Source organism: Capricornis sumatraensis, chromosome 13 (assembly GCF_032405125.1).
Source record: "Capricornis sumatraensis isolate serow.1 chromosome 13, serow.2, whole genome shotgun sequence".
In the NCBI taxonomy this organism is placed as follows: domain Eukaryota; kingdom Metazoa; phylum Chordata; class Mammalia; order Artiodactyla; family Bovidae; genus Capricornis; species Capricornis sumatraensis.
This window is the reverse complement of record NC_091081.1, coordinates 815316-841877: the sequence shown is the minus strand read 5'-3', so window position 1 is coordinate 841877 and position 26562 is coordinate 815316. Positions and strand designations below refer to the sequence as shown.

The window sequence follows — 26562 nt, the reverse complement described above, 5'->3', positions numbered from 1 at the left end:
AGGGCAGTGTACAGACATGGCTATCAGGAAGACAACTAGCAGTGTTTCTTATGTTTCCAAGTGTTGTTTCTCTTGTCTGTAGAACAGGAAGAAAACTGCTTTATCATGGATTAAAGAGCAAGAATCTATGTAAAGCCCTTAACTTCGTATCTGACACACAGTAAACATTATTAGGTAGTAGCTACTCTTTTAAAAGAAGGGTGAGCTCCAAAGAACTGATGCTTTCGAACGGAGACTCTGAGAGTCCTTTGGACAGCAAGATTGAACCAGTCAATCCCAAAGGAAATCAACCCTGAATATTCACTGGAAGGACTGATGCTGAAGCTGAAGCTCCAATACTTTGGCCACCTGATGCAAAGAGCCAACTCACTGGAAAAGACCCTGATCCTGGGAAAGACTGAAGACAAAGCAGAGGGGGAGGCGACAGAGGATGAGATGGTTGGATGGCATAAAGACTCAATGGACCTGAGTTTGAGCAAGCTCAGGGAGATGGTGAAGGACGGAGAGGCCTGGCATGCTGCAGCCTAAGGCATTGTAGAGAGCTGGACATGACTTAGCAACTAAACAATGAAAAGCATAACTCTCCCTATGGGGTTATGTGATTTCTCTTAGATTTTAGTTAATAGGAAAAAGTTTTCTTCTGGTCCCCTTGATGGGACAGAAAGAACTGGGGTTTAACATGTAAATGCAGTGTGCCTTTTCCTCAGATAATCTTTAAGTCTGAACCCTTCTCTTTAAAATATCTCAATTATATTTTTAGAAATAAGAAGGGGATAAGTTATCAATCAGCAGGTTTTAGAGTCTGAGATACAAGTTAATTCATGGCTTTTAAAATTGTTATACAATATAAATTTTCACATCTTAATCAGTTTAAAAAAATTTTATTTGGCTGTGCCAGGTCTTAGTTGCAGCACAAGGGATCGTCGGTACATGGGATTTTTTTTTCAGTTGTGGCTTGCAAACTCATAGTTGTGGCATGTAGGATCTAGTTTTCTGACCAGGGATCAAACTCAGGCCCCTGCATTGGAAGCATGGAGTCTTAGCCACTGGATCACCAGATGAAGTCCCAGCATCTTAAATTGTTTTTAACTGTAAGGTGGTTTTAAGTACATTCACATTGTTGTGCAACCATTAACACCATCCTCCTGCAGAACTCTTCATCTTGCAAAACTGAAACTCTATCAAACAGTAAATTCCCATTCCTCCCTTGCCCCAACTCCTGGCAATCACCACTCTACTTTGTCTCTGTAAATGTAACTACTCTAAATACCCCATGTAAGTGGAATAATACAGTTTGTCTTTTGTGACTGGCTTATTTCAGCTAGCATAATGACCTGAAAGTTTGTCCAAGTTGTAGCTTGTGTCAGAATTTGCTTCCTTTCAAAAGGCTGAAAAATATCTCATTCCATGTATATACATTGTTTATCCATACATCTGTTGACGTGCTTAGGTTGCTTCCACCTTTGGTTATTGTGAATAATGCTATGAACATGGCCCTTGAACAGATCTCAGACTCTGCTTTCAATACTGTTGAATATATACATGCATGTGAGATTTCAGGGTCATACGGTAACTCTACTTTTGAGGGGAACTGTCACCCTGTTTTCCAAAGTGGCTACACCATTTTACACTTCCACCAGCAGTTCTAAGTGTTCCATTTTCTCCACAGTGTTCTCAACATTTGTTGTTCTTTTTAAAAAATATATTATGTATTTATTTTGCTGCACTGGGTCTTAGCTGTGGCATGCCAGATCTTGGATCTTTGTTGTGGCACCAGGGCTCTTTAGTTGCAGCATGTGGGATCCAGTTCCCCCACCAGGATCGAACCCACGCTCCCTTTACTGACAGTGCAGTTTTAGCCATTGGACTACCACAGAAGTCCCAACATTTATTATTTCCTGATTGTTAACAGCCATCCTAACAGGTATGAAATGGTGTCTCTTTTTTTTTGGCCACACTGTGCAGCATTTAGAATCTTAGTTCTCTGACCAGGGAGAGAAACTATGCCCCAACAGTGTAAGCTTGAAGTCTGGACACCAGACAGTCTAGGGAGTCCCTCACTGTGGTTTTGATTTGCACTTTCCTAATGACTAGGGATGTTCAGCATCTTTTCACAGGGTCATTGGCCATTTGCATATCTTCTTTGGAGCTATGTCTATTCAGGCCTTTTGCCCATTTTAATTTTCTTTTAAATGCCTTTTACTTTTTGCTGTACCAGGTGGCTTATGGGATCTTAGTTCCCTGACCAGGGATCAAACCTAGGCCCTGACAATGAAACCACTGTGTCCTAACCACTGGACTGTCAGGGAATCTCCTCAATTGTGTCTTTAATCTGGCTTTTAAATGAGGAAATGTTTTCTGATTGAATAAAATGGCCTGAATATAAAAAATAGGTTTTAGTATCATAACAGGAGCAGTGACAAGCAGGGATAACAGTACAGAAAGATACAGGAAATGAAACGAAGAGAATGTGAAGACAGAAGAGAGACGGAGAAAGGCAAACGCGTAAGTATGCAGTTCTTAATATAAATCTTTTTATCCCATTTAATTATTCAGTTAAGTTTTAGTTTTGCCATCTCTTGCCTTTAGTACTATTTTTTCATTTATTCAAAAAACATGTTCTGTCTACAACCATGCCGCTGCCTGCATTGAAGAGGTTTGCATGTTGATAAGAGTAAGTTAGAGTAGGACAGGTATTAAGAATTAAGGTGGATGAGGTAAGCGCAACAAGAGAAGATTGTGAACAGGGAGCCTGGGGAAAGTTTATCGATAACGTGTACCTTCTAGCGTAAGCAGCTTTGCCAACTCTGAGGGAACGCCTAGTCTGCTGGTGGCTTCCCTGCTGCTTCTGACCACTTCTCCTGAGCAGGGCATTCTTCTAGGAGTTGAAATTTCTGAAGGGGTAAAGTCATGGCTATTCCAATGGAGGCTGAAACTCAAAAGTGACAAACCAGTTTAAAACTCAAACACCTGTCTATAAAGTAACTTCGTAATTCAAGGCTGTGATGGTTTAATTTAGCATAGGTCCTTATCTTCATATTCCCTCCCTCCTCAACCAATTTGACAAATGCTTAGTGTTTCTTAGTCATTTCCTTTTTTGGCCGCTCAGTGTGGCTCGTAACATCTTAGTTCTCTGACCAGGGATTGAACCCATACCCCTCCGTTGGAAGTGCAGATTCTTAACCATTGGACAACCGGGGAAATCCCTCATTTCCTCATTTTAAGTTTGGTGTTCCTGTTGAAATGAACTTCAGTATGTGCCCAACTTTTCAAACTACCAGGCTATGTGGTCTGTGGTGGGTGGAGGAAATCATAAGGCCAACTTCTGTTGGATGCTGACTGTTGTCATTGTTGCGGGATTCCCATGGAGTAACTGGACTAAGGTTACATTTTCAGCTGATTTGTTCTGAAATATTCTGTTAAGTGAGATAATTTTGTATAATATATATAACAACATATTTTAAATTGCGGATTTCAAGAGGTTTCATATCCTAAACTAAATGCAGAACCTAAAACATATGTTTTCTATCAAACATTTTTCAGTAAGATAGTTACTACTGTAAAGGAATCACATTATAAAACCCAAGCTTCTTTATATGTGGTGTCACCAGGCCCAAAGTACAGCTGTTGAGAACCTTCCAAAGCATTTAGGAATTTTTTATTTCCTCAAAATAAATTTTTGCTATATTCCATTCAATAAGCACCCTACTCACTGCTTTTACTCCTGCAATTAGCCAGAAAAAGAAAAGTTTACAATCAATGGTTCCCCTCTAGTGATAAACAGTAGTACAAAATACCCTCTTTTAACAAACACCATACAGAAGTGTACTCAATATGCCTCTGTGGTAAGAATTCTGCCTAGGAATGGCCGTAATAACTAAAAGTTACCAGTTACTGAAATTACTACATGAAGTATCAAAAAGAATTCATCATTGCTAGAACATCCAGCATTACACATATTGGGTTGGCCAAAAAGTTCACTCTGGGTGTTCTGTAACATCTTCTGAACAAACTTTTTGGCTAACCCAATGCTTTTTACTTGCTACTGATCCTGGACTGTGTTATGGAAAGGCAAAATTAGATGAAACTCATGGAAACCGAGCTACGTCCAAGAGGCTATATATGATTATAGCAAGAAGATATTTGCCCCACATCCATAATCAGGCTTAACACACAGATCTGTAACCAAAGTGATTTCAGGGCGCTTAGAACTGTCTGAGATACCTGCTTTGGCTTGAGGCTGACGTGGGAGCTTCTCCCCGGACTGACAGGAAAGGTCTGAGTCGGCATTTCCAAGGATAAGTAGGGTCCTCTTGTCCACTTGGCTACATTCATCCTCTGGTCAGTGAAGAAAGGTCAAGGTGTCTGAGGAGTTAGCCAAAGACACGGCTGGTCACCACCCCCGACCCCTGTAACCATGTATCACAAGTACTGGAGAGTACCAGCGCCACTGAGATTTTTCTGTCAATTCTGACTTTCAACAGGGGAACTTTAGTCACCATGCTGCAGCCCAGCACTGGAAATTAGCTGAATGATTCTGGATGATTTTGTACAGTTTCAAATTTTTAGCCTTAAGAATTTGAGGGCTTTGAAATAACACAACTAAGTAGAAGCCTGCCAACTTTCAAAACTAATTGAAAGATAAGACTTTTAATTTGGTACCTTTTATGGACAAAGTTCTTATTATTTATTTTTGGCCACACCATGCAGATCTTAGTTCCCTGACCACGGTTCCAACCTGGGTCCCCTGCAGTAGAAGTGCGGAGTTCTAACCACTGGACCACCAGGGAATTCCCAGTAAATTAGTCCTTATGAGTAGGCAAATTCGCAAGCTGAGATTTTTTTTTCCAGGTTCTGTTTTAGTTCCACTGTATTTCTCTTTGATGAACACTGCCCAAATTTATATTAATAGGTATACTGTATTAGAACACCTGAAACAAAGAGTATTAACAGACTTTATAACTATTTTTTCAGATATACAAAAAAGCAGAATTATAACCTATTTATAAATTAATGACACAAAACCTAATAAGAGTGTATACAGGAGATAAGAAGTATTTATATTTAGCACCTGTTAAAATAACTTTATTTATTTATTTATTTTTTAAAAAGTTATTTTAACAGGTGCTAAATATAAATACTTCTTATCTCCTGTCTACACTCCTGTTCAGATTAACTCTTCTATCATTAGAAAGCTACAACTGACTCTCTTCAAGTCTGTCTGTATCACGTAACTGTTGATCAATTTTGGGAACTCTATTCATAGCTGCCTGTCTTTGCTGAGTGGTCTTCACAAATCTGAGCAGGTTGACGATGGCAGCAGCTGTCACTCCAGGTATACGACTGGCAGCCCCAATCTAGGAATTAAAACCACAAGAGAAACATAAATGAGCTATGTCAGTTATAAGCAAATTTATTTTCCTCTTGATAATGATCTGTATGTTACAGTTTGTAAAATATTTTCAAAACTTTATCTTAATGTATTGCCAAAATAACTTTACAAAGTAGGTAAAAGAAATGTGGTTATAATTAATATCTTCACTTTAAAAACGGGAAACCGAGACTCAGAGACATTAAAATGACTTGTCTAAGATGATGTAACTAACAGATGTTAAAGTACCTAACCTTTTCTTTTTGTTAAACTAAACTAGCATCACTAGCAGTGTGCTGGTCAGCACCCTATGACTAACCTCAGTGGTATTTCTATGGTATATTTTTGCAGTGAAATGTATGACTTATTCACTTCACGTGGTATAAAGACCTCATATCAGTTCACGTCTGTTTTGCCACCAAATGACTCTGTAGCAAACGTTTGCAAGAGCTTTCGGTATTTCAGAATTTTGGTTAAGAGGTGAACTGTGATGACCAATATAATGCAATTGAACTTTTCTGTGATAATGGAAAATTTCTGTAACACTGGCAGTGTAAAAATATGATAACTGTCCAGTATGACAGCCAATAGCCTTTTGTAGCTACTGAGCATCTGAAATGTGGCTAATATGACTGAGGAGTTGAATTTTTAACTTTATTTCATTTAAATTACTGTAAATGGTTGCACTTGGTTAGCGGCTATCATATTGGGCAGTGCAGCCTATGACTATCCACAAAAACATAACCCCAAATGAGTAAGATACAGATATAAAACTTAAGGCCTCTCTGCTGCTTTCCATGATGACTATGACTAAGAATACCATATTAGTTGATGAAATCACTCCTCTTTTCAAAAAATCTTTTCAAAATTTTTTGCAGGCCATGGTTTTGTTAAGTGCCCCTTTATTTTATGATCCACTGAAAAAAATTTAAAAAAACCCAATGCAATGCCCATTAAACTATGATACACCATCAATTTTTAAGCTATAACTCAGAGATGTTAAAAATGTATCTCAGAATCAATAAATACAGCCTACAAGTCTTTCAATATTTGTTATTACAAATTCACTACTGTACGCTGCCAAGTTTTTAACAGATGTATACAGCGTGGTGCCCATGTACTCATGCAAATGCAGACCACACACAGACACACGCAGGATCATGGGTGGGGGCCTCTCTGGCCCTCTACTTCCTCCTACTGGCTCCCAAGGCAACACTATGGAACTCCTTGGAGGGATCCAAGCAGTGATCTGAAAACCATTGACATGTATTCTATTTTAACCTAAAGTAGTTTAAGTCATGCATATAAACAAGCGTGCACATAGTTGGATAATTATAATCAACCCAATTCTTGACTTCCAGATACGTATTTACACTAAGCTTTTTTATCTCTCATAAAAAATATAATGATACCTGTTCTATAAAGAGAATATGAAAATAAGAGGTTAAACTTTTTATGATGACATAAAACATTAGTTATATGGCCACTATAAATCCAGCTTTTAAAAATTAAAGCATTGGCTCTTTATGATCTGTTCCTGTCCACTGCCTGTTTTCTTACCGTCTGTGGGCGACTGAAATGCAGCTTCTCTCGAACTTCATAGGACAAAGATATATCCTTGAGAGTCAAATAATCTAGGTCCTTTGGTAGTTGGAGAGCTTCATCTCTCTGAACTTCCTTTATTTCTTGTTGCTGATGGAACAGTACTGATTCATAAGTGGCTGGTGAACAAAATTAATTATGTTGTGATACTCAGATAACATTAACAACCTACATGTTTCTAGCTTTTTACAATTTACAGAGAGCTTTTGCATATATGATCTCAGTACCACGACAGGTGGGGTAGGTGTTTCCTTTCGCAGAAGAGGAGACTGAGGTTAAAATAGAGAGGGAGTATCTTGTGTATTAACTACAATATTCTGTCTGGCAGTTTATTCCATGTCCTTCTCATTTAAAAAATCTAGAAAATTTTAAGTAAAAAAAAAAATTGCTTTCTTTCTCAATGCAAATTTTGGTGGAACACTTTCTTCAACAGGCTATAGGTTTGAAGTTCTAAAGATTAGGTGTTTCTCCAAGAAGACGGTTTTCAAATAAAGCTTTAATTGTTAAAAGTATATATTCTTGGATGATAACATATAATTTAAATAAATTAACTGAAGTTTTATTCAGAGTGAAGTTAGAAAGACAATTCAGCAATTATTTTGTAATTAACGCATTCCATTCTTAGAAAAATAAAAGACCTTCATTCTGTCCTGTTTAAGAAAAGCAAGTCTTCCCTAGAGGTTCTGGAAGCTTCTGCTTCTATCACTTGACTGGTAGCCAGAAAGTCTCAGCTCTGAGCCTGGCTCCACCAATATATTACCCTCTGACAATGAACACATCATGATACTTCTGGGCCTCAGGCACCTTATCTAGAAATGTTACGGGCTGACCCAGAGACTTATGATGGTCTTTTTGACAACAAAGGAGAGCTGTGAGGTGCACAGGCCTTGCAGACAGATATACTAGGTTCAAAGCCCAGTTCTGCCACTCCCCAACTGTGTGACCCTGGGCAAGTTATAACTATCTGTAAATTAAGACATAATGCTAGTGGCTATCCTTTACACAACACTTTTTAAGTATCAAATGAAATAATTCATATAAAGGGATTAATATAACACATCAGCATGACAAATTATAATGAAATTTTATGACTCAGGAATAGACTGTAGGATCACAGAATATAAATAATGTATATGTTAAAGATATATTTAATTTTTCAAATATGTATAGCAAAACATGAGAGATAGTACAGAGAAGACTCTGAAACTGATTTCTGCCTTCCAGAAATTTGTCTAAGGACTTCCCTGGCAGTCCAGTGATTAAGACTTCACCTTCCAATTCAAGGGGTGCAGGTTTGATCCCTGGTCAGGGAGCTAAGATCACATATGCCTCAGGGCCAAAAAAACTAAAACATAAAACAGAAGCAATGTTGTAATAAATTCAACAGATTTTTTAAATGGTCCACATTAAAAAAAAAGAAAGAAAAAACTTATCTAGTGGAAGATCTAGGTAGTGATTTGAAAACTACTGATATATGCTGTATTTTAACCTAGTGTGGTTTCTTTTAAGCCATGGGTATTAGTTAGAGTCTTTATATATGCCAGTCTTAAAGAACAAGGCAAAACAGTAACTACTCCATGGCTGAAGTCAGGGTTTCCTATAAACAAGTTGAAGATAATTATTTTGGACCATTTATTGGACACAGTAAAACAGCAAACCAAGTTTAAAATACAGAGTTTAATCACCTTTTCCCAGATGCTAACGGCCTAAATGTTCAATAAAGTAACCTTTACTCAATAGAGAGATCATGATGTTGAGATATAAGGTTAACAATACTTCTTAACATTAGCAAATGACCAGGGCATGCTCATTTGTAAGAATGATAGGTAGCACTTGGGTCATTCTATATAAGCAGTCAAAGCATAGCAGGGTGACAGACCTCTCTGGAACTGAAAGAAAATGTTACTGCTAGAAGGACTGCAGCATTCTTACCACCTTCGCCGGTCCCCAAGGAGCCTGAAGGCCTTTCCTATTTGAACAGTCCACCTTTTATCGTGCTTTTCCTACCCTTCTCTCCCATCTCATTCTGGTTCCTGACTTTTTCTGCAAACAATTTTCCAGAGGAGGAAAAAAAAGAAAATCTTCTATCACAATGCAGAAGCTAATGCTATTATCAGTATTTCTGTTTGATTTTTTTTTTTTTTTTGGCATGCGGGATCTTCTGTGACTGAGGATCAAACCTGTGCCCCCTGCATTTGGAGTATGGAGTCTTAATCACCAGGGAAGTCCTGAAATATTTTTTTTATAAAAAAAAAGTTAAAAATTGCAGTACAACTCCAAAAGTCACATGTGACTTTGATGGTCAATATATTGACTAAGAGTGTGAGAACACACCAAATGTTAGAACATACAGGAGCAGACTCTGAACTTCTTTGCCTGATACAAAATAAGTCTTTATTAATGGAAGAGTATAACATATCATCAAAGCCAAAGATAGCATTATTTTCCTCATTATTAGAACATTTAAGTGGAGAAAACATTAAAAGAAAAAGTTCAAAAGGAGAAAAGATTTTTTTTTTTTTTTTAAAGGAGAGCTCTACAGTGGCACTTCCCAACATGAAATATACACACAGATCACCTAGGGAATCTTGTTAAAATGCAAATGCTCACTCAGTGGGTCTGGGGTGGAGCTTGAGATTGTGCATTCCTAACACATTCTGATGTGTTACAATGCTACCTGGGAAACCTACTCTGAGTGGTCAGAGCCTAAGACGGTAGGTGTTAGGCTGGTCTTACGGTAATAATGGCTCCTCTTGACACAGACCTCTCTGTGTATCTGCAATTCGTTCATTATTAGCACAAATGAAGAAGATAGCATACAGACATTCTCAGTAAAAAATTTTCTACCTTCTATTTTCAGTCTTTCGGCCAGCTCTCTACATTGGGTGTACTTCTTCAAGGGCTCTGGAACAGCCCTGGCCAACAACTCCATGTCAACTTCCTCATACTTCAGAACATCAAGAGCTCTACAAACACAGAAAAGTTTCATTAACACAAGGGTCCATATTATATCAGGCAGATTAAGAACAAAATTCCTTGAAAGTAATACCAAATCTCAGAATAAAAAATATCAATATATTTCTAATTTTCCCCAAGTATACCGAGCAAACACAGCAGCATCTGCGACACAGCGAGACCTCCAGAAGATCAGCATGTGATTCTCAGGCTGAATTCTGTCAAAAGCGTTTCTGCATCTACTGAGATTATCATATGATGTTTATCTTTCAATTTGTCGATATGGTGTATCACACTGATTGATTTGCGTATATTGAAGAATCCTTGCATCCCTCAGATAAACCCGACTTGATCATGGTGTATGATCTTTTTAATGTGTTGCTGAATTCTGTTAGAATTTTGTTGATTTTTGCATCTATGTTTATCGTAATATTGGCCGGTAATTTTCTTTTTTTGTGATGTCGTTGTCTGCATTTGTTATCTGGGTGATGGTGGCTTCATAGAATGTGTTTGGAAGTGTTCCTTCCTCTGCAATTTTTTGAAAGAGAGCATGTGATTCTCAACTCCTTTCCTTTATCAAGATGGAGAAGTAGCTGGTAAAGTGGTACTGCAACAATCCATTTGTCCTCTGGAGCTTTCCTATTAGGACAGAATATCCTCTGAAAACAAGGGTGTGATTAAACTCCCTAAGAATTTACATCTAAGTCACGTTAAGCCCACGTCCTGTGAATGCGTCATCCTTCTACACGCATGCTCAGAACCAACTAAAGGAGATCTCCTGCTTGTTCCAAGACTGGAAAATACCCTGCAGTTTCCTTCTCATTTTGCTTGGTTCTCACAAGGTTTCACTGATCTGTACACTTTCCCTACACTACACTTACTGCCTTAATTTTATTTTTATTTACTTTGCCCTTTCCCTCTTTCAATAGATTGCTTTTTTGATCAACTCTGTCCACCCAAAATCAATTAAACCAATTAATTTATCAAGTCAAAAGAAAGTCAAATCTGCCCATCCCAGGGTCCCAAGTCCCTTCAGGCCTCCCAGATGTGTTTTTTTTCTTTTTTTGCAGCTCATTCTATCACCACAGTCTTGTGTCACACTCTCTGCAGAGGCCTCTCTCATCTCAGACAGTCTAGGAAAGGCCAGACACCTCTTTGCACAAGGAGCTGTCAACTTTGTTGTGCTCCACAAGATGAATTATGTCAATTAATTTCAGAAGTCTCATCAGATAAGCTATTGATACAATGAAACCAAATAACCCTAAACTCCAAAAGGGGTTGTCCTTTCAGAAGTTATAGAACAAGACTTCCCTGGTGGCTCAGTGGTTAGGAGGAATCGCCTGCTAATGCAGGGAACATGGGTTCAATCCCTGGTGTGGGGAGATCCCACATGCTATGGGCAACTGAGCCTGTGTGCCAGAACTACAGAGCTCACTCGCCTTGGAACTGGTGCTCTGAGACATGAGAAGCCATCACAACATGAAGCCCACGCTCTGCAACCTGAGAGCAGCCCGCACCAGTCACAACTAGAGGAAGCCTGCATGTAGCAATGTAAAACCCAGGGTGGCCAAAAATAAAATAAAAAAAATTATAGAACATGCAGGAAAATACCTCCTAATGACTAACCAAAAGGGAGCAATCTTAGAGAATGGTGACCTCAAAGAAAAGCCTATGACCACTTAACTTTTAAGGTTTTAGGGTTCCCTGGTGGTCCAGTGTTGAAGTTAAGAATCTGCCTGCTAATGTAGGGGACGTGGGTTTGATCCCTGGTTTGGGAAGATCCCACAGGCCATGGGGCAACTAAGCCTGCGTGCCACAACTACTGACCCAGCACTCTGGAGCCTACCAGCTGTGACTACTGAAGCCTGTGCTCGTCGACAGGAGAAGCCACTGCAATGAGAAGCCCCAGTTCCGCAGTGAAGAGCAGCTCCCGCTTGCTGCAACTAGAGAAAGCCCACAGGCAGCAGTGAAGACCCAGAGCAGCCAAAATAAATACATCTTTTAAAAGGCTTTTAAGCAATTTGTTTAGAAGGCTTGGAACTATTTGCAGGTCCAAACTTCAAGACCAGCTTTGAATGAAGCCTAAGCGTCAGAGTACAGAGGGCTGCCACTGAAGGACACGTTAGCACACTTCCGCAGAACACAAGAGACAGTTTCTGCACTACCTGACGCATCAGTGGGTCTCCCTACGATCCTGACAGGAAATGTGTGCACGCATGCTCTGTGGATCTCTTCTGTCAAAACGGTAGCTCAAAGTCTAGTCCCACTTCTCAGTGCCTGGCGCACAGCTTGCTATGTGTGCGGCAGACACAATACATGTCCTTGGACCAATTTTCTGTCTTTCTAGCTTTATATGTCTAGGAATTGATCAAGTGAGTTCTTTCAGGGAGGCTCAACACTAGATTATAGATATTCTACCAAAATCAAACAGGAGGATGAGGCCCCTGTTTCCTTCTGAAAGGAAAGACACCTGAATTAACAAGAAAAGCATTTGGTCAAATTACCGTTTAAAAAAAGGTTACCTTAACAAAATGGGTACTCTTGGGATTAGGTAAAAATATAAAACTGACAGCCCCCTCCTTTTTCGTATTTTTATTCATCAATTAGCATTCTAAACAGTGTTGAAAACAATCACTTCCCTTGCTCTCACTATGACCTCAATCCACGAGTCACATCGAATGCAAATTCTAATTATATAAAATCTAACATAGTGGAATATTTGATCTATGTTAAGCATAATGCTATAAATTCTTCTGCAAAGTTTGAAATAATAATAAACTCTCCTAAATTTAAACAAATAGCTGGACAACAGAGTGAAATACAAAACTGTGCTTATACTACTACCATCTCCCAGTACCACTTAACTGGTAAACAAATAAATCTGCCACCCTTATCTGTGAACCAAGCTGTCTTTCCTGTGAATGAGACCCCCTGGTTTAGGTGACAACCATGCAGATTCTTTATTAATTGTTGCTAAGTCACTTTAGTCATGTCTGATTCTTTACTATCCTATGGACTGTAGCCTGCCAGGCTCCTCTATCCATGGGATTCTCCAGGCAAGAATACTGAAATGGGTTGCCATGTCCTTCTCCAGGGGATCTTCCTGACCCAGGGATTGAACCTACATCTCTTAGGTTTCCTGCATTGGCAGGTGGGTTCTGTACCACCAGCGCCACCTGGGAAGCTGATTATTTACTGTTACTATAATTAAAAACCTGCTTACTATCCTCTATCAGTGGTGCCAGTGCTTTGGGAAATTCTCACGAAAATGAAAATTTGGGAACACAAACTGTAAACAGAAAACACTGTGATGAGATGGAAGTCAAAGACATGTTATGCCTGGCTTTTAGTTAAAAAGAGAGCAGTTAGAGAGATTGGGGATGATAAAAAGTGGCATTAAAATGAATATACCATTAAGTCTACAAATTTCCTCACAAGCAAAACAAGGACTGAGAAAAAGAAAACTATCAACAAAAAACATACCGGAGACACAGCAGCAAGATCAAGTCACCATGTGTGCTTCTAAGACACAATGATTGTAGATTTATACCTTCTAAACCCACCCTCCAACCCCCCTCTCTGCATTAGCTTACATTTTTTAAATGGGAAAAATCAGTGGTGACTGATGTAAATTCTGAATTACATGAGGTTTTCAGAAATGCATCTCTGAATCATAAAAGCTCTCTATTAATGTCCTTTAGAGTCCATACAACCAGAATGGTAAAAACAAGGACAAAAAAACTCCTAAAATGTAGCAAGGGACTCTTCAAGGATTGATAACACTGCTTAATCAAAGTTTCCCTGCTATTGTTCACAGGCAAGATGAGACCATTCCAATTGTTCAATGCCTAAAAAAGAAAGCAGATTATGCTATTTCTTGGTTTATGCCCTCTAGATCTTAGGAAAGGCAGAACTCAATGGGAACCACAGAGAAATAAAATAAAAAATAATTTAGAATCATGTATATTGTCATTCGTGAGTAAGGAGATTAAATTATCTCTAAAGAATTTTGAAAAGAAGCAAACATAAGAGCTGCATTCATTTAAAATGTGTAGCTAGAGAATCTATAGGTAGGATCTGAGATGACTCCATTTTTCTATAAAAAGAAAGTTTATACAAAAAATGCATACCTGAGAGGCAGACTTTTACCACTACTTATAGAAGACTCTGGAATTAAGTTTTTCCATTTAGTACTTAAAAACTCAATGGATTTTAGCATAGAAATGCCTTCTTCTAAAGAAGACTTCATCCAAGAAGCTCTTTCATATCGTTGTTGGGACACACAACCAGCTTCCTTGTACCCTAGAAGGGGGAGGGGGAGATTATAATGAAAGAGGTCTTAAAGGAGAGAAAGTCTGGTTGCAGGACTCAGTGTAAGTTACCTCGGAATGTGAGCCTGCTGTCGGCGTTATCAGGACGCAGTGACAAACGGAACTCGGCTCGGCTGGTAAACATGCGGTATGGTTCGTTGGTGCCCAGTGTGGTGAGGTCATCAATCAAGACTCCTATGTAACCTTCTGTTCGGCTAATGACAAAAGCAGGCTTGTGTCTGACCCGAAGACTTGCATTGATTCCAGCTATCACGCCCTACAAGAGGACTGAAATGTTTAAAAGGCCATTATGAACTGAACCAAGAGCTATCCTATTCAGACACTACCTGGAAAAAATGGTTCAGGCAGTAAGGAAGCAGGCCTGCCCAGAAGGGACACAACAGAGACAGAAAATGTGGTTCACATTTACAAACAGAATATGGGTAATATACCACTTTAGAATGCTATAATTCATTGTTTTTAAAAATATCTAATATTCTTGATAAACCAGGTTTATCTTTAAAAAAAAAAAATCCACTTGTAAGACTTTTTTAGCCTTTTCCCACTTCCAACTAAAAATAACATAACTTTCTGTTTAAAAAGGAGTAACAACAGGGTAACTTTCAATAAAGTTAGGTTAGGTTAAAAGAACTAAATTTTCTTTTCTTAAATTTCAGAAGCAATACAAAAATCTAATCAAAATATGCAACTGGATCTAGGAGCTCAGAAAAGAGTAACAAAGACACAGTGTTTTAAAAATCCTGTTGTATACAGAAGCCACCCCCATATGTCCTGAAATAGAAGTCAGTTTTCTATTACAGTTACGAGTTGTATCTAAGCTCTATATAGCAATCATGACAGATGTCAAGAGGAGGAACACCAGTTAAATAGTCCTTTTCTGTTTATAGTAACACTTGAACCACTTCTTACTTGAGCTGCAGCTTCCTCGTAACCAGTAGTGCCATTTATCTGTCCAGCAAAGAACAGCCGCTGCACCAAATGAGTCTCGAGAGAAGGAGAGATCTGCCGGGGGTCCATGTAATCATACTGAACACCGTAACCTGGCCAAAGAACAGATGGTACAAAAAGCAAAAACAGGGCTGGGTTTGCCTCAAGGTGGAGATGCAAAGATTATCATTAAATGCTCTTCAAATGTGAAGACTATTTTATTAACAAACGTGCAGATGCTGGGTTTTGTCTTCTGGGGCTCTAAGCACCATGACTGTAGCTTCAATTTTCTGCTGTCTGCTAAGCAACGATGAGCTCAGACCAAAGGGCAGCTGGGAGTCTCTTTACCTGGCTGAATCATTTTAGCGTTCTCCAAGCCTCTGATGCATGTGATCATTTTCTCCTGTAATTCAGCTGGCAGTGTCACAGATAACCCTTGGGGGTAGATGAGGTCAGAATCCATTCCTTCAGGTTCCAACCAAACTTGATGTACACGGTTTGGAAAACGCAAGACCTTTGATTCAATGGAGGGACAGTATCTAGAATAGGACATTGGAATTTAAAAATGTAATGAAACAAATAAAAGAGGGTTGACATTATTCCTTACTGCAATTAAGCACTGGTATTTTGTCCTTACCGGGGTCCTCTTGTAGTTTCCTTAACGTGACAGTTAAGGTGAAGGTTCTCAAGGACAATCTCATCCACTCGAGGGTTAGTTTGAGTCAAGTAACATGGCAGCTGATCTTCTGGCTAAAACATGGGAACTCGTCACAACACTGTTTCGCTTCTCTATTAGTTTGCCTCTAATTCAAATAAATTCCATACATGATATAAACTTACTTGTACAGACATCAAATCTATGCACAAAGCCAAATACTAATGGTGAAATATGCTTGTTAAAAACAACCCAAAAGATGAACCTAAATTTACATAAGCCTCCAGATCAACAGTTCACAAGAAATATTGATGATGTAGGAATATGTTTAAGGCACCAGAGCAGTGAAATCAGACAAATCTACAAATCTAGAATGTAGGAAATTCCAGAAATGTCTGAGTTTCTTCCCCATGTAGATGTAAAAGAGGCTCCCCTGGTAGCTCAGGTAGTAAAGAATCCACCTGCAGTGCAGGAGACCCTGGTTCGATTCCTGGGTTGGGAAAATCTGGAGGAGGGCATGGAAAACCCACTCCAGTATTCTTGCCAGGAGAAGCCCCATGGACAGAGGAGCTTGGCAGGCTACAGTCCATGGGGTTGCAAAGAGTTAGACATAACCGAGCGACTAAGCACAGCACAGCACACAGATGTAAAAAAGAGAGGAACTATTATAAGATATGTAATGTATGAACCTCATTCGGTTCTTGGTTCAAATAAAACAACTATAAAATACTAGGAATGCACTTGGAACATTGTAGTTCAACTATACTTCAATTATATATATATATTTAATACTAGGGAAAATTGAGCACTGAGTATCAGATGATATTAAGAAATTATGTTTTGCTATGTGCACTAATAGTATTATGGTAGACTTTTACAAAATCCTTATTTGTTAAAGACATGTACCAAGGTGTTTCTGGATGAAATGATGTCTGAGACTTACTTTAAAACTCAGTAAGAAAGACAAAGTGTTGAGGAAAGATAAGAATGTCAAAAGAGGGAATTCCCTGATCGCTTAGTGGTTAGGACTCCACACTTCCACTGTAGGAGGCATGGATTCAATCCCTGGTCAGGGAACTAAGTTCCCACAAGCTGTGCAGCATGGCTAGATAAATAAATAAATAGCTACTCATCAGGGTAACACTCACCCAAAATTAGGACCGTCAACTACTAGCCCTTAATTCTAAACACACAATATAGAGCTTGTTTTTTTCTTAAATTACAAGAACAGGTAAAAGTAGCCTATATCTTCAAAAGTATCAGTACTATTAAGACTGAGGAACTATTCCAGATTAAAAAGAAATGACAATTAAATGGAATATATGATGCTAGGTTGGAAAAAGAACGTTGGGACAAAAAAATTTATTGGGGTGGTCAGAAAACTCTATGAATTTTATTTTCGATAACAGCACTGTCAATGTTAAATTCCCCAAATTTTATCACTGCATTGAAGTTATATGAGGATGTCTTTGGCTTAGCTGAGATGCAGACTGAGGTATTTAGAGGTAAAGGGTCATGATCTCTGCAACTTACTCTTAAATGTTTTGGGAAAAGAAAAAAGAATAAAAATAAATGTGTATATTACTGTTCTATATGTTAAATATATGTATCTATGTCTATATATATGGAGAGGGCAAGTAACAGTCCTACAACTTTTCTGAAATTATTTCAAAAAATTTAATAAGGTAAAGTTATCAAAGCAATGAAATTTAAGAATTTATGGGATTTGGGGAGGGAGGTGGAGGGAGGGTCAGAATGGGGAACACATGTACACCCATGGCTGATTCATGTGAATGTATGGCAAAAACCACCACAGTACTGTAAAGTAATTAGCCTCCAATTAAAAAAAAAAAAAATTTATGAGGAAATACCGAAGTAGCCAAATCAGCTAATCCTTCTAAAGAACACATTTTTGTGCCCTAATTAATAGTGATGAAAAATGAATACAAAAAAGAGTCTATATTCCCTGTTTAAAGCCACATTTTCATAAATTATCTCACCTTAATCCACACTGTCTGATTGATAAAGCTGAATGGTATGGATGGATTATCTGGTGTCTGCTTGTTTAGAATGCTGAAATTAACGGATTCTTTGGCAATTCGGGGCGGAGTTCCAGTCTTCAATCTTCCCACCACAAACCCCAACTTCTCCAGAGTCTGAGCCAACCCTATGGAAGGCTGATCCCCTAAACGTCCTGCTGGATGCATCTCCAAGCCGATTACAATCATGCCTCTCAGAAACGTCCCAGTAGTCAGAACCACACTCTCTGCATACACTGTACTTCCATCCGCTAAAGGACAGGAAAGAGAACAAAACTCATGCTCTAATTGTCACCATGGATCAAATTAGAATGTTACGCTTTTGTAAGAGAACTATAGAAAAATTTGTCTTTAGAAACCTGAAAAAGATTTTAAATCAGTAAGAAGGCTATATGTTACCAATCTGAAGAATCCAAAAAAGCTGAGATGGAGAGCATAATGTATTATCACAGATACACATGTTCCCAAAGTCTCGTCAGCACTGAATAGCTGGTCTCAGTTAATTTTTTAAATTAATTAAATTTAGACTTCTAGTTAAATTTAACAGATCCCACCTCACATCATTTCTTCTCCTTCTTAAAATTCCGAAAGAAAATAAAGGAGCAAAAAAGATATGAAACCACAAGAACCACAAGAATGGGAAATAACTTGTCAAAAGATAAAAAATTTCAAATATTTTTGAAAGATAGAAAGTGGTTGGAGGGATAGATAAATTAGGAATTTGGGATTAACATATACACACCACAATAAATAAAACAGTCAACAAGGACCTACTGTATAACACAAGGAACTCTACTCAATATTCTATAATAACCTACAGTGGAAAATAACCTGAAAAAAGAATGGATAATATACATTATATATGTTTAACTGAATCGTTTTGCTGTATATCTGAAACTAACACAATATTGTAAATCAACTATACTCTAACATAAAATAAATTTTTTTTGAAGTGGTTGAAAGAGTGATAACTGACTGAGCAGAGGGGAGAACACTATAACTCAAGAACCTGAAGACAACATACAGATGACAGTGAAGTACTCTGCCCTGCAGCAGTGCAAAAACGGGAGGACTGAGTGTGAGAACTGTGGGAATGTAGCTGGGGGTTGAAGATGAGAAAGAGCTGAAATTCACATATAAAGGTTTGTCTATAGATGGATCTACCATACAAGAAAATGTAGGTTAATTCTTTGGGTAATAGAGAGTTACTGTTAATGGGTACAGTATTTCAACTAAATTTCAGAAGTTCTAGAAATGGAGAGTGGTGACAGCTGCACAACACTGTGGGGGTACTTGATGGCGTGGAACTGTATATTTAGAAATGGCTACAGTGGCAAACTTTATGCTATATACATTTTACTACAATAAAAAACTGATTATTAATAAGCTATAAAAAACTGATTATTAATAAGCTATAATGGAGAAGACTGAAAAAGAATATATATATCACTTCACTGTACATCTGAAACACTGTAAATCAACTACACTTCAGTAAAAAAAGTTAATTAAAAATTGTATTGTTGGGCCCATAAAATATAGACAGGGTCCAAGAAATAGCATTTGAAGACACTAATTTAAATAATAAGTAAAAATAATTAAAAAGGATAAAGGGCTACCCTAATAAAAACAATATAATCATCAGTCTGGAGAGGAAAGGAGGCAGAGAGAAAGGGAAATGAAAATAAAAGTAGTAACTGTTCAACATAGGGAAGTCACGAAACGCTGACAGAAGAAAGGGAAGATTAAGTGTATTACAGAAAATCATAGTTAGTAAGGTAATCACAGAACAAAAGCCATGAACTTGTAGGAAAGACACATAGCTCCCAAAAAGCCAAGCAAATATAGACTAAGTGGTTAAATAAAGTATAGCAGAGTGTGTACAATATGTTACTACTGTGTGTGTGGGTGGAATACATATACCTATGCATGAAGTCAAGGATAAAATCACAGACAGAAAGACCATACCAGTGCCTAGGAATGCTCCTGAGGAAGGAAACCGGCTGCCTGGAGCACAAGATGAGAGACAGACCACCTTTTCACTCTGCCTTCTTTCATCCCCTTTAAACTGTTGATGACGCAAAAGGAACATTTAAGTTTTTAAATACCTGGGTTGAGTTCCTGACTGTGATATTTTCTAGCTGTGGGACTTGGGGAAACTACTTGAACTTTACGAAAGTTGGCTTTCTAATCTATAAAAAAGATATGCCTACATCATAAATATACTTATATGGAATTTAAAAAATTCAGGTGGAATGTAGAGCAAATTGAAAATTTCTTCAGACCCCTGGCTTTAATTGCCTGTGGTAAATGGCAATTTTTCTTAAAAAAATTTTTTTTAGGCATTAGCTGGCTGCAGCTACCATGTTTTTTTATTATTAATGTTGCAGTTATTTATTAAGTAATTCACTATAACTATTTATTAAATATTATATTATGATCTATTAAATCCTTACTATATGCCAGCCTCAACATTAAGTCACACTTTTCTCATCTGGTGAAATATACATTACTCTCCGAATTTTGTAGATGAAGAAACTGAAACTCAAAGCTAAGTCTGAACACTAGTCTAATTCCAAAGCACTGTCTCCAGTCAATGTATTTTCTTTTTACTCTTTGATTCCACCAAATTCCTCACAGTAAAGTTTGAGCAGTATCATTCTGCTTTTCTTCATTTTGTCTTTCCTTTTTCCTTTTAATTAGAGGATAACTGCTTTACAATGTTGTGTTGGTTTCTGCCGTAGAACAACTATATGAATCAGCCAGACATACACATATGTCCCCTCCCTCTTGAACCTTCCCTCCGATTCCCCACTGATTCCCCCCCTCCAGGTTGTCACAGAGCCTTGGATTGAGCTCCCCGTCCTATACAGCAACTTCCCACTTGCTATCTATTCTACACATGGTTTTGTATACGTTTTACTTTTTTTTTCATTTTGGATTTATTTTTAATTTTACGTTACTTTACAATACTGTATTGGTTTTTGTACGTTTTAACGCTACTCTCTCAATTCGTCCCACCCTCTTCTTCCCCCACTGGGTCCACAAGTCTGTTCTCTATGTCTGTGTCTCTATTGCTGCCCTGCAAATAGGTCCATCAGTATCATTTTTCTATATTCCATATGTATGCGTTAATATACGATATTTGTTTTTCTCGTTTAACAGGCTCTAGGTTCATCCACCTCATTAGAACCAACTCAAATTCATTCCTTTTATGGCTGAGTAATATTCCATTGTGTATATGTACCACAATCTTTTTCTCCATTCATCTGCCGATGGCCATCTAGGATGCTTCCATGTCCTGGCTATTGTAAACAGTGCTGCAATGAACACTGGGGTACATGTGTCTTTTTGAATTATGAAATTTTGTCAGGGTATATGCCTAGTAGTGGGACTGCTGCATTGTATGGCTACCACAGTATTTGATTATTGTTTTTACTTGTAACACCAGATATGTTCAGTGTCTATGTGGGATGTAAATTATAGGTGATGTATTTATGTCACAATAGCACTCTCGATATAAGTAATTCCTTATCTAACTAACACACTTTCTTGACTAATAACTCTAATTTTCCTTGGGTGAAATATACCAATCAAAAATATTTATCTTTTCACACCAATCTGAGGCCATAGAAGGCCATTAGGATGCAGTTTTGGTCAATGGACTTCAAGAAGATGCTGGGCTAGACTTCTATTAATAGGAAGGTGGAAATCCTCTTTGAAAGGAAATGCACCTTGTTTGCTCTGTCTGTTTGGTCTTTAGCCTTTCCCTCTTTTTCTTTTTCTTTCTGATATGATAATGGATACCTGGATATGTGACTTTGGTCTTGTGAACACTGGAATGAAAGCTACAGCCACAGGTGATAGAGCAGGACAATGGAAGGGGCACGGGTGTCTGGTGACATGGCTAGGACTTTCATGTGGATTGTCTACCCATGTCCTTCTTACTGTGTAAGACAAATACACTCAATTTTTTCTAAGTAAAAAAATTAATATGTATATCCCATTCTAAAAAATAAGTCTACAATAAAATTTAAACAGGGAAAACAAGTTAATAAGTATTTTAAATGATGAAATTTTTATGGCTGATTTGAGATGTTATATGGCAGAAACCAATAAAACATTGTAAAGCAATTATCCTCTAATTAAAAAAAAAAAAGGATAAATTTCTCCAGTGCAGCCCCTTCTACTACTTTGTTCCTAGAAAGCTAACAGTCCAGTCCTCTGGCAGAAGACTGATTCTTCTCCTTAGGACTAACAGACGTAGATGTTTGGGAATTCCTCAACAAAAAAGCCAGTTTAATCCCTAATCATTAGACTGTACAGAGTCAGTCAAGCCATAAAATAACTATGCACACACAAATCTCCCAATTAGTGTTTGCAGTGAAGGCTAAAAAAGCTGAAGTGGTTAAGTCTTTAAAGGGAGAAAACAGAGATAAATTGCTTTTCCATTCTTCTGTAAAAAATATGTGCATGTGCAATTTTATTTTCAAAATTAACATGTAACTCAAATAAAAACATAAATAATCTTGTACAATATAAATTTAAAATGTTTAAAGTCAGAACTAAGAAAAATAAAAATTATCACAGAAATACCAAGAGGAAAATACACAATTATGCAGGCTATAGAGTCCCCAAATAAGATGGTACAGAATGTGAATTTCATGGTGAAAATGAAATGAGGAATAGGATTTTTTTCTATACAGTTTCCCTCATACTTGAACAGAAAACACAATTTCCTAGAATAAGCAAAACATCTCCATACGCTACTCAGGATAAAATTTTCACGTGGAGTTTGATACCGTTATTATTATCTATAAGCAGTACATACCCAAAACAACGCCACTGACACGGTATTTCCCAGTGTGCTCAGGCTCTGGTTCTGTAAGGATGAGATCTTCTACAGCTCCCTCCTGAACAGTAAGCAGCGGTGTATTGAGGATTTCTTTCTATCAAAAGAAAATGCAAGTTGAAAATAACTTGTTAAAAATAACTTGCATGTTAAATAATCACTACAATCTTTCCTGTTTTCATGCCCTGTTCTTACCTGCATGTTCTGCTTATAAAGCTTCCTATCAATTTGAGCTCTCAGACCCCAAACAGCTGGTCCCTTGCGCCGGTTTAATACTTTGTAATGTATACCAGACTGGTCACAGATTCGAGAACACAGGCCATCCAAGGCATCGACTTCCCTCATTAAATGCCCCTTTCCAATGCCACCAAAGGAAGGATTACAGGACATCTGACCTAAAGAGAACAGACATAAACAAAATAAATATATGAGCATCTTGCACATAGTGCGTGCTTGATAGGGAAATGTCTGTACAAGTGACTAGAATCAGGTGATTAAAAATAAAAAACTTGATGCAAACACTAAAACTGCTGAAATCCCAGGGGGACGCAAGAGTTATTCGGGGCATCTTGGAAGACAAACCATTGCTGGACGTTTCTTTTGAATCTTTCTCTTGTACATATTTTTAGCATTTCATTACGCTGCCTCTTCCTTTACAATGTGATTTTGAAAACTTTACCTCATGAAACCTTCCTAAATCAAGCATAATTTAAGAAATTTCTTTGTACTGGTTCACAGTTATAATTAATTATGTCTTCCATAAAGGCCATCTGCTGATCCTGTGACCAGCATTTAGGCCTCCAAAAGTTTTCATGGTCTCCAGAGGGAGGCTGAATAGTGCTGTCATTATGAGCATGGGTTAGCAGCAAGGCAGAGTTCTGGTTCAGTTCCTATATTTACCACTTATAAGCTCTATGTGATCTTGGCAAGTTGTCTAATATTCTGTATCTCAGTGTCCCTACAGTAAAAACAGGGATGACAGCTGCGTAGATTATTTTCCTCCTTCCTTTGATATAGAACCATTGTTTATTTAGGTAAATACTCTTCCTGATGAGGCTTTGTGCTTGGGGAGTGTGACCTAAACTTAGTTTAGGGATAAATCTTTATTGATCTAAAGTAATCCTGTTCCTACTTGCCAGTGAGTGGTTTGGTGTTAAAAGACTTCTCTTTCATCATGAATGGCAAACAAGTTTGTCAAAAAGTATTATTTCCCAGGTTATTCATAAAATAAAAAATTTTCTACCTCTGACTTTATTATGGCAGATGATATGACAGAATTGATACAGGACAATTCCTGCATTCTGTATTCCTATGGAAGTTTAACCTTCTAAGTCAAAACTATCTTTCTGAGAACAAGCAGAAATACTTCATACTCCACAACATCAAAGTACCTTAAAAAAATGAGACTTTGATTTTAAGATAGAACTGTCATTCATTAAGTTCATTTATAAGAGTTATTAAATATCTCTGAAATCCATTTATTTAAAAAGAAAACTTAGGTCACATTGTATTGGTATAAAAATATAAATACAGGTTTTGATGGGAATTCCTTTATCCTTGACAAAACTACACCACTTATACTATTATCTGATCATCTTATTTCAGTAATAATTTTTGTTCATTCAACTTTTAAAATTATTATTATTGAAATGCAGTACCTGCTTTTTACTTGGGTAATCACATAGCCTCTATCCAAAAGAATCGCTGTTAACAAAAGTATATATTTCTCCAGTTATAAACTGAATGGTTATTTCTAAACAGTATTTCAGTACAGAAAGCATAGTTAACATTTCAATTACTGTTCCCTCGTAAGCAAAATGCACAAGGAAAGACACAGGCATGCATAATTTACAAGACAGTGTCCTGCTGCTGCTGCTGCTAAGTCACTTCAGTCGTGACCGACTCTGTGCGACCTCATAGACGGTAGCCCACCAGGCTCCTCCGTCCCTGGGATTCTGCAAGCAAGAACACTGGAGTGGGTTGCCATTTCCTTCTCCAATGCATGAAAGTGAAAAGTGAAAGTGAAGTCGCTCAGTCGTGTCCGACTCTTCGCGACCCCATGGACTGCAGCCTACCAGGCTCCTCCGCCCATGGGATTTCCCAGGCAGGAGTACTGGAGTGGGATGCCATTGCCTTCTCCGAGATAGTGTCCTAGCTGGCCCTAGCTGGCATCTATGATGATGCCAGAGAGGGGTCTTGCTTTAAATTATGGCCGTCCAGCCACCGCTTGTGAAGTGCCAAAAAGCACAGTCGGGTCCTAACCATAAAACTGGGGAATAAACATTCAGTATGAATATAAAATACAATTTAAAAAGTAGCCTCGTTCTTCAAAAGGGTTTCACAAAAATCTGGAGAAAAACACAATGGGTATTTAATAAACGAGTACTAATAACGTTGATTCACTCTTTAACCGAGGCAACAAGCTAGTAAAGGGCAAAAGACAACATTGAAATAAAGTATCACCAGTGTTCTTAAAAGTTTGTTCTTTTCTTAACGTACCTCTCCCCCAGTCCTCCTCCAACTAATTACCTCTGTCAACAGCAGCACAATTCGTGGTCCACAGAATAGCCGAGACCAGAGTTCTGGCCCGGTCCCGCCTGATCTGCGCAACACACATCAGGCTAAAACAATATTCGGTAGGATTCTCACCAGAGTAACGGGAGGAAAAGGTACTGGGAAGGGGAGGAGGACCCTGGCAGCGTGCGTCTCTCTGCAAGCCTCACACCGCGCCACTCACCGATGGTGTCCACTCGGTGCGTGAGCAGCAGAGTCCGGGAGCCGCACCGAGCTGCTGCTGCGGCGGCTTCGGTCCCTGCGTGTCCTCCGCCGATGACCACTACGTCGAAGTGCGGCGTCCAGGGCGCCGCGCTGTCACCGCCGAACCGGACCGACGCAAGGTGCTGTTTGGTGAGGGAAGCCGCGACCCGGCGGCCACAGCCTCGGATACAGAACATTGCTGGAGAAACGCAAGTCTGTAACTCGGATCCTGACACGAGCGAGGGGAAAACACTTAGGAGAGAAAGCCTTCAGGGAGCAGCCATCTTGCTATGATGTCACAGCGTCACGTCTACGTCCAGCGTCGCCGCTGATTGGCAGTTTGGCGCGACTTTCCTGGCGAAGGGCGTTGGTGTGGACGTGGATTGGTACCTGTGTACCTCGTTTCTTGCCTAGCGGAGGTTGTTGGATTATCTGTGGTTGGAGAAGGGGACGACAGAGGATGAGACGGTTGGATGGCATCACCGACTCAATGGACATGGGTTTGGGTGGACTCCGGGAGTTGGTGATGGCCTGGCGTGCTGCGGTTCATGGGGTCGCAAAGAGTCGGACACGACTGAGCGACTGAACTGAACCTCGTTTCTTGCCTGGCGGAGGAGGCTGTTTGTTGGATTACCTGTGGTTCTGGATTTTGGGGTCAGGGGAGACTTCTACTCAGTCATCTTTTGTTCTTTTCAGCGAATTGCTGCCTTAATCACCAGGTAACTGCCTACAAACAATAATTTAGGTCCCTTTGCTTTATAGGGCTTCCCTGGTAGCTCAGACGGTAAAGCGTCTGCCTACAACGCTGGAGATCCAGGTTCGATCCCTGGGTCGGGAAGATCCCCTGGAGAAGGGAATGGCAACCCACTCCAGTACTCCGGGAGTTGGTGATGGCCTGGCGTGCTGCGGTTCATGGGGTCGCAGAGAGTCGGACACGACTGAGCGGGTTTTGTTTTTTGTTTTGCTTTATATGAGTCTTCGAAATTTGTGGTGCAGCCATCACCTTGCCTTCTGTTTATGAAGATTGGGATAGATTCCAGAGACATTCAAATGTGTTTGTGGATGAAAGGTTCATG

The 26562-nt window shown here is 38.8% G+C and overlaps 1 protein-coding gene across 2 annotated transcripts; it reads right to left on the bottom strand.

Moving 5' to 3' along the window:
* Nucleotides 1–5163: 5163 nt before the first annotated feature.
* On the bottom strand, nt 5164–25683 carry MTO1 (mitochondrial tRNA translation optimization 1). 2 transcript variants are annotated; one of them, XM_068985317.1, is made up of 12 exons: nt 25467–25683; nt 22925–23124; nt 22709–22826; nt 17842–18131; nt 15824–15936; nt 15535–15725; nt 15169–15338; nt 14311–14515; nt 14059–14230; nt 9821–9939; nt 6932–7092; nt 5164–5357 (listed from the first exon to the last, which is right to left on the bottom strand). In XM_068985317.1, exons 1-12 carry the CDS (start codon nt 25681–25683, stop codon nt 5196–5198), a joined length of 2118 nt encoding a protein of 705 aa, XP_068841418.1. In that variant the 3' UTR covers nt 5164–5195. The 2 variants fall into 2 exon arrangements, with proteins under 2 accessions (XP_068841418.1, XP_068841419.1); XM_068985318.1 differs by having other exon boundaries at nt 15169–15299.
* Between the last annotated feature and the right edge of the window lie 879 nt (nt 25684–26562).

What these genes read in the sequence shown, in the direction of transcription:
- MTO1 (XM_068985317.1), bottom strand. Translation starts at nt 25,683, where the DNA reads ATGTTCTGTATCCGAGGCTGTGGCCGCCGGGTCGCGGCTTCCCTCACC. An exon ending in GAAACTACAAGAGGACCCCG is followed by an intron (nt 15,726 to 15,823) that starts GTAAGGACAAAA and finishes GTCCTATTCTAG; the next exon opens with ATACTGTCCCTCCATTGAAT. An exon ending in GGTAAAAGTCTGCCTCTCAG is followed by an intron (nt 9,940 to 14,058) that starts GTATGCATTTTT and finishes CTGTGTTTGTAG; the next exon opens with AGCTCTTGATGTTCTGAAGT.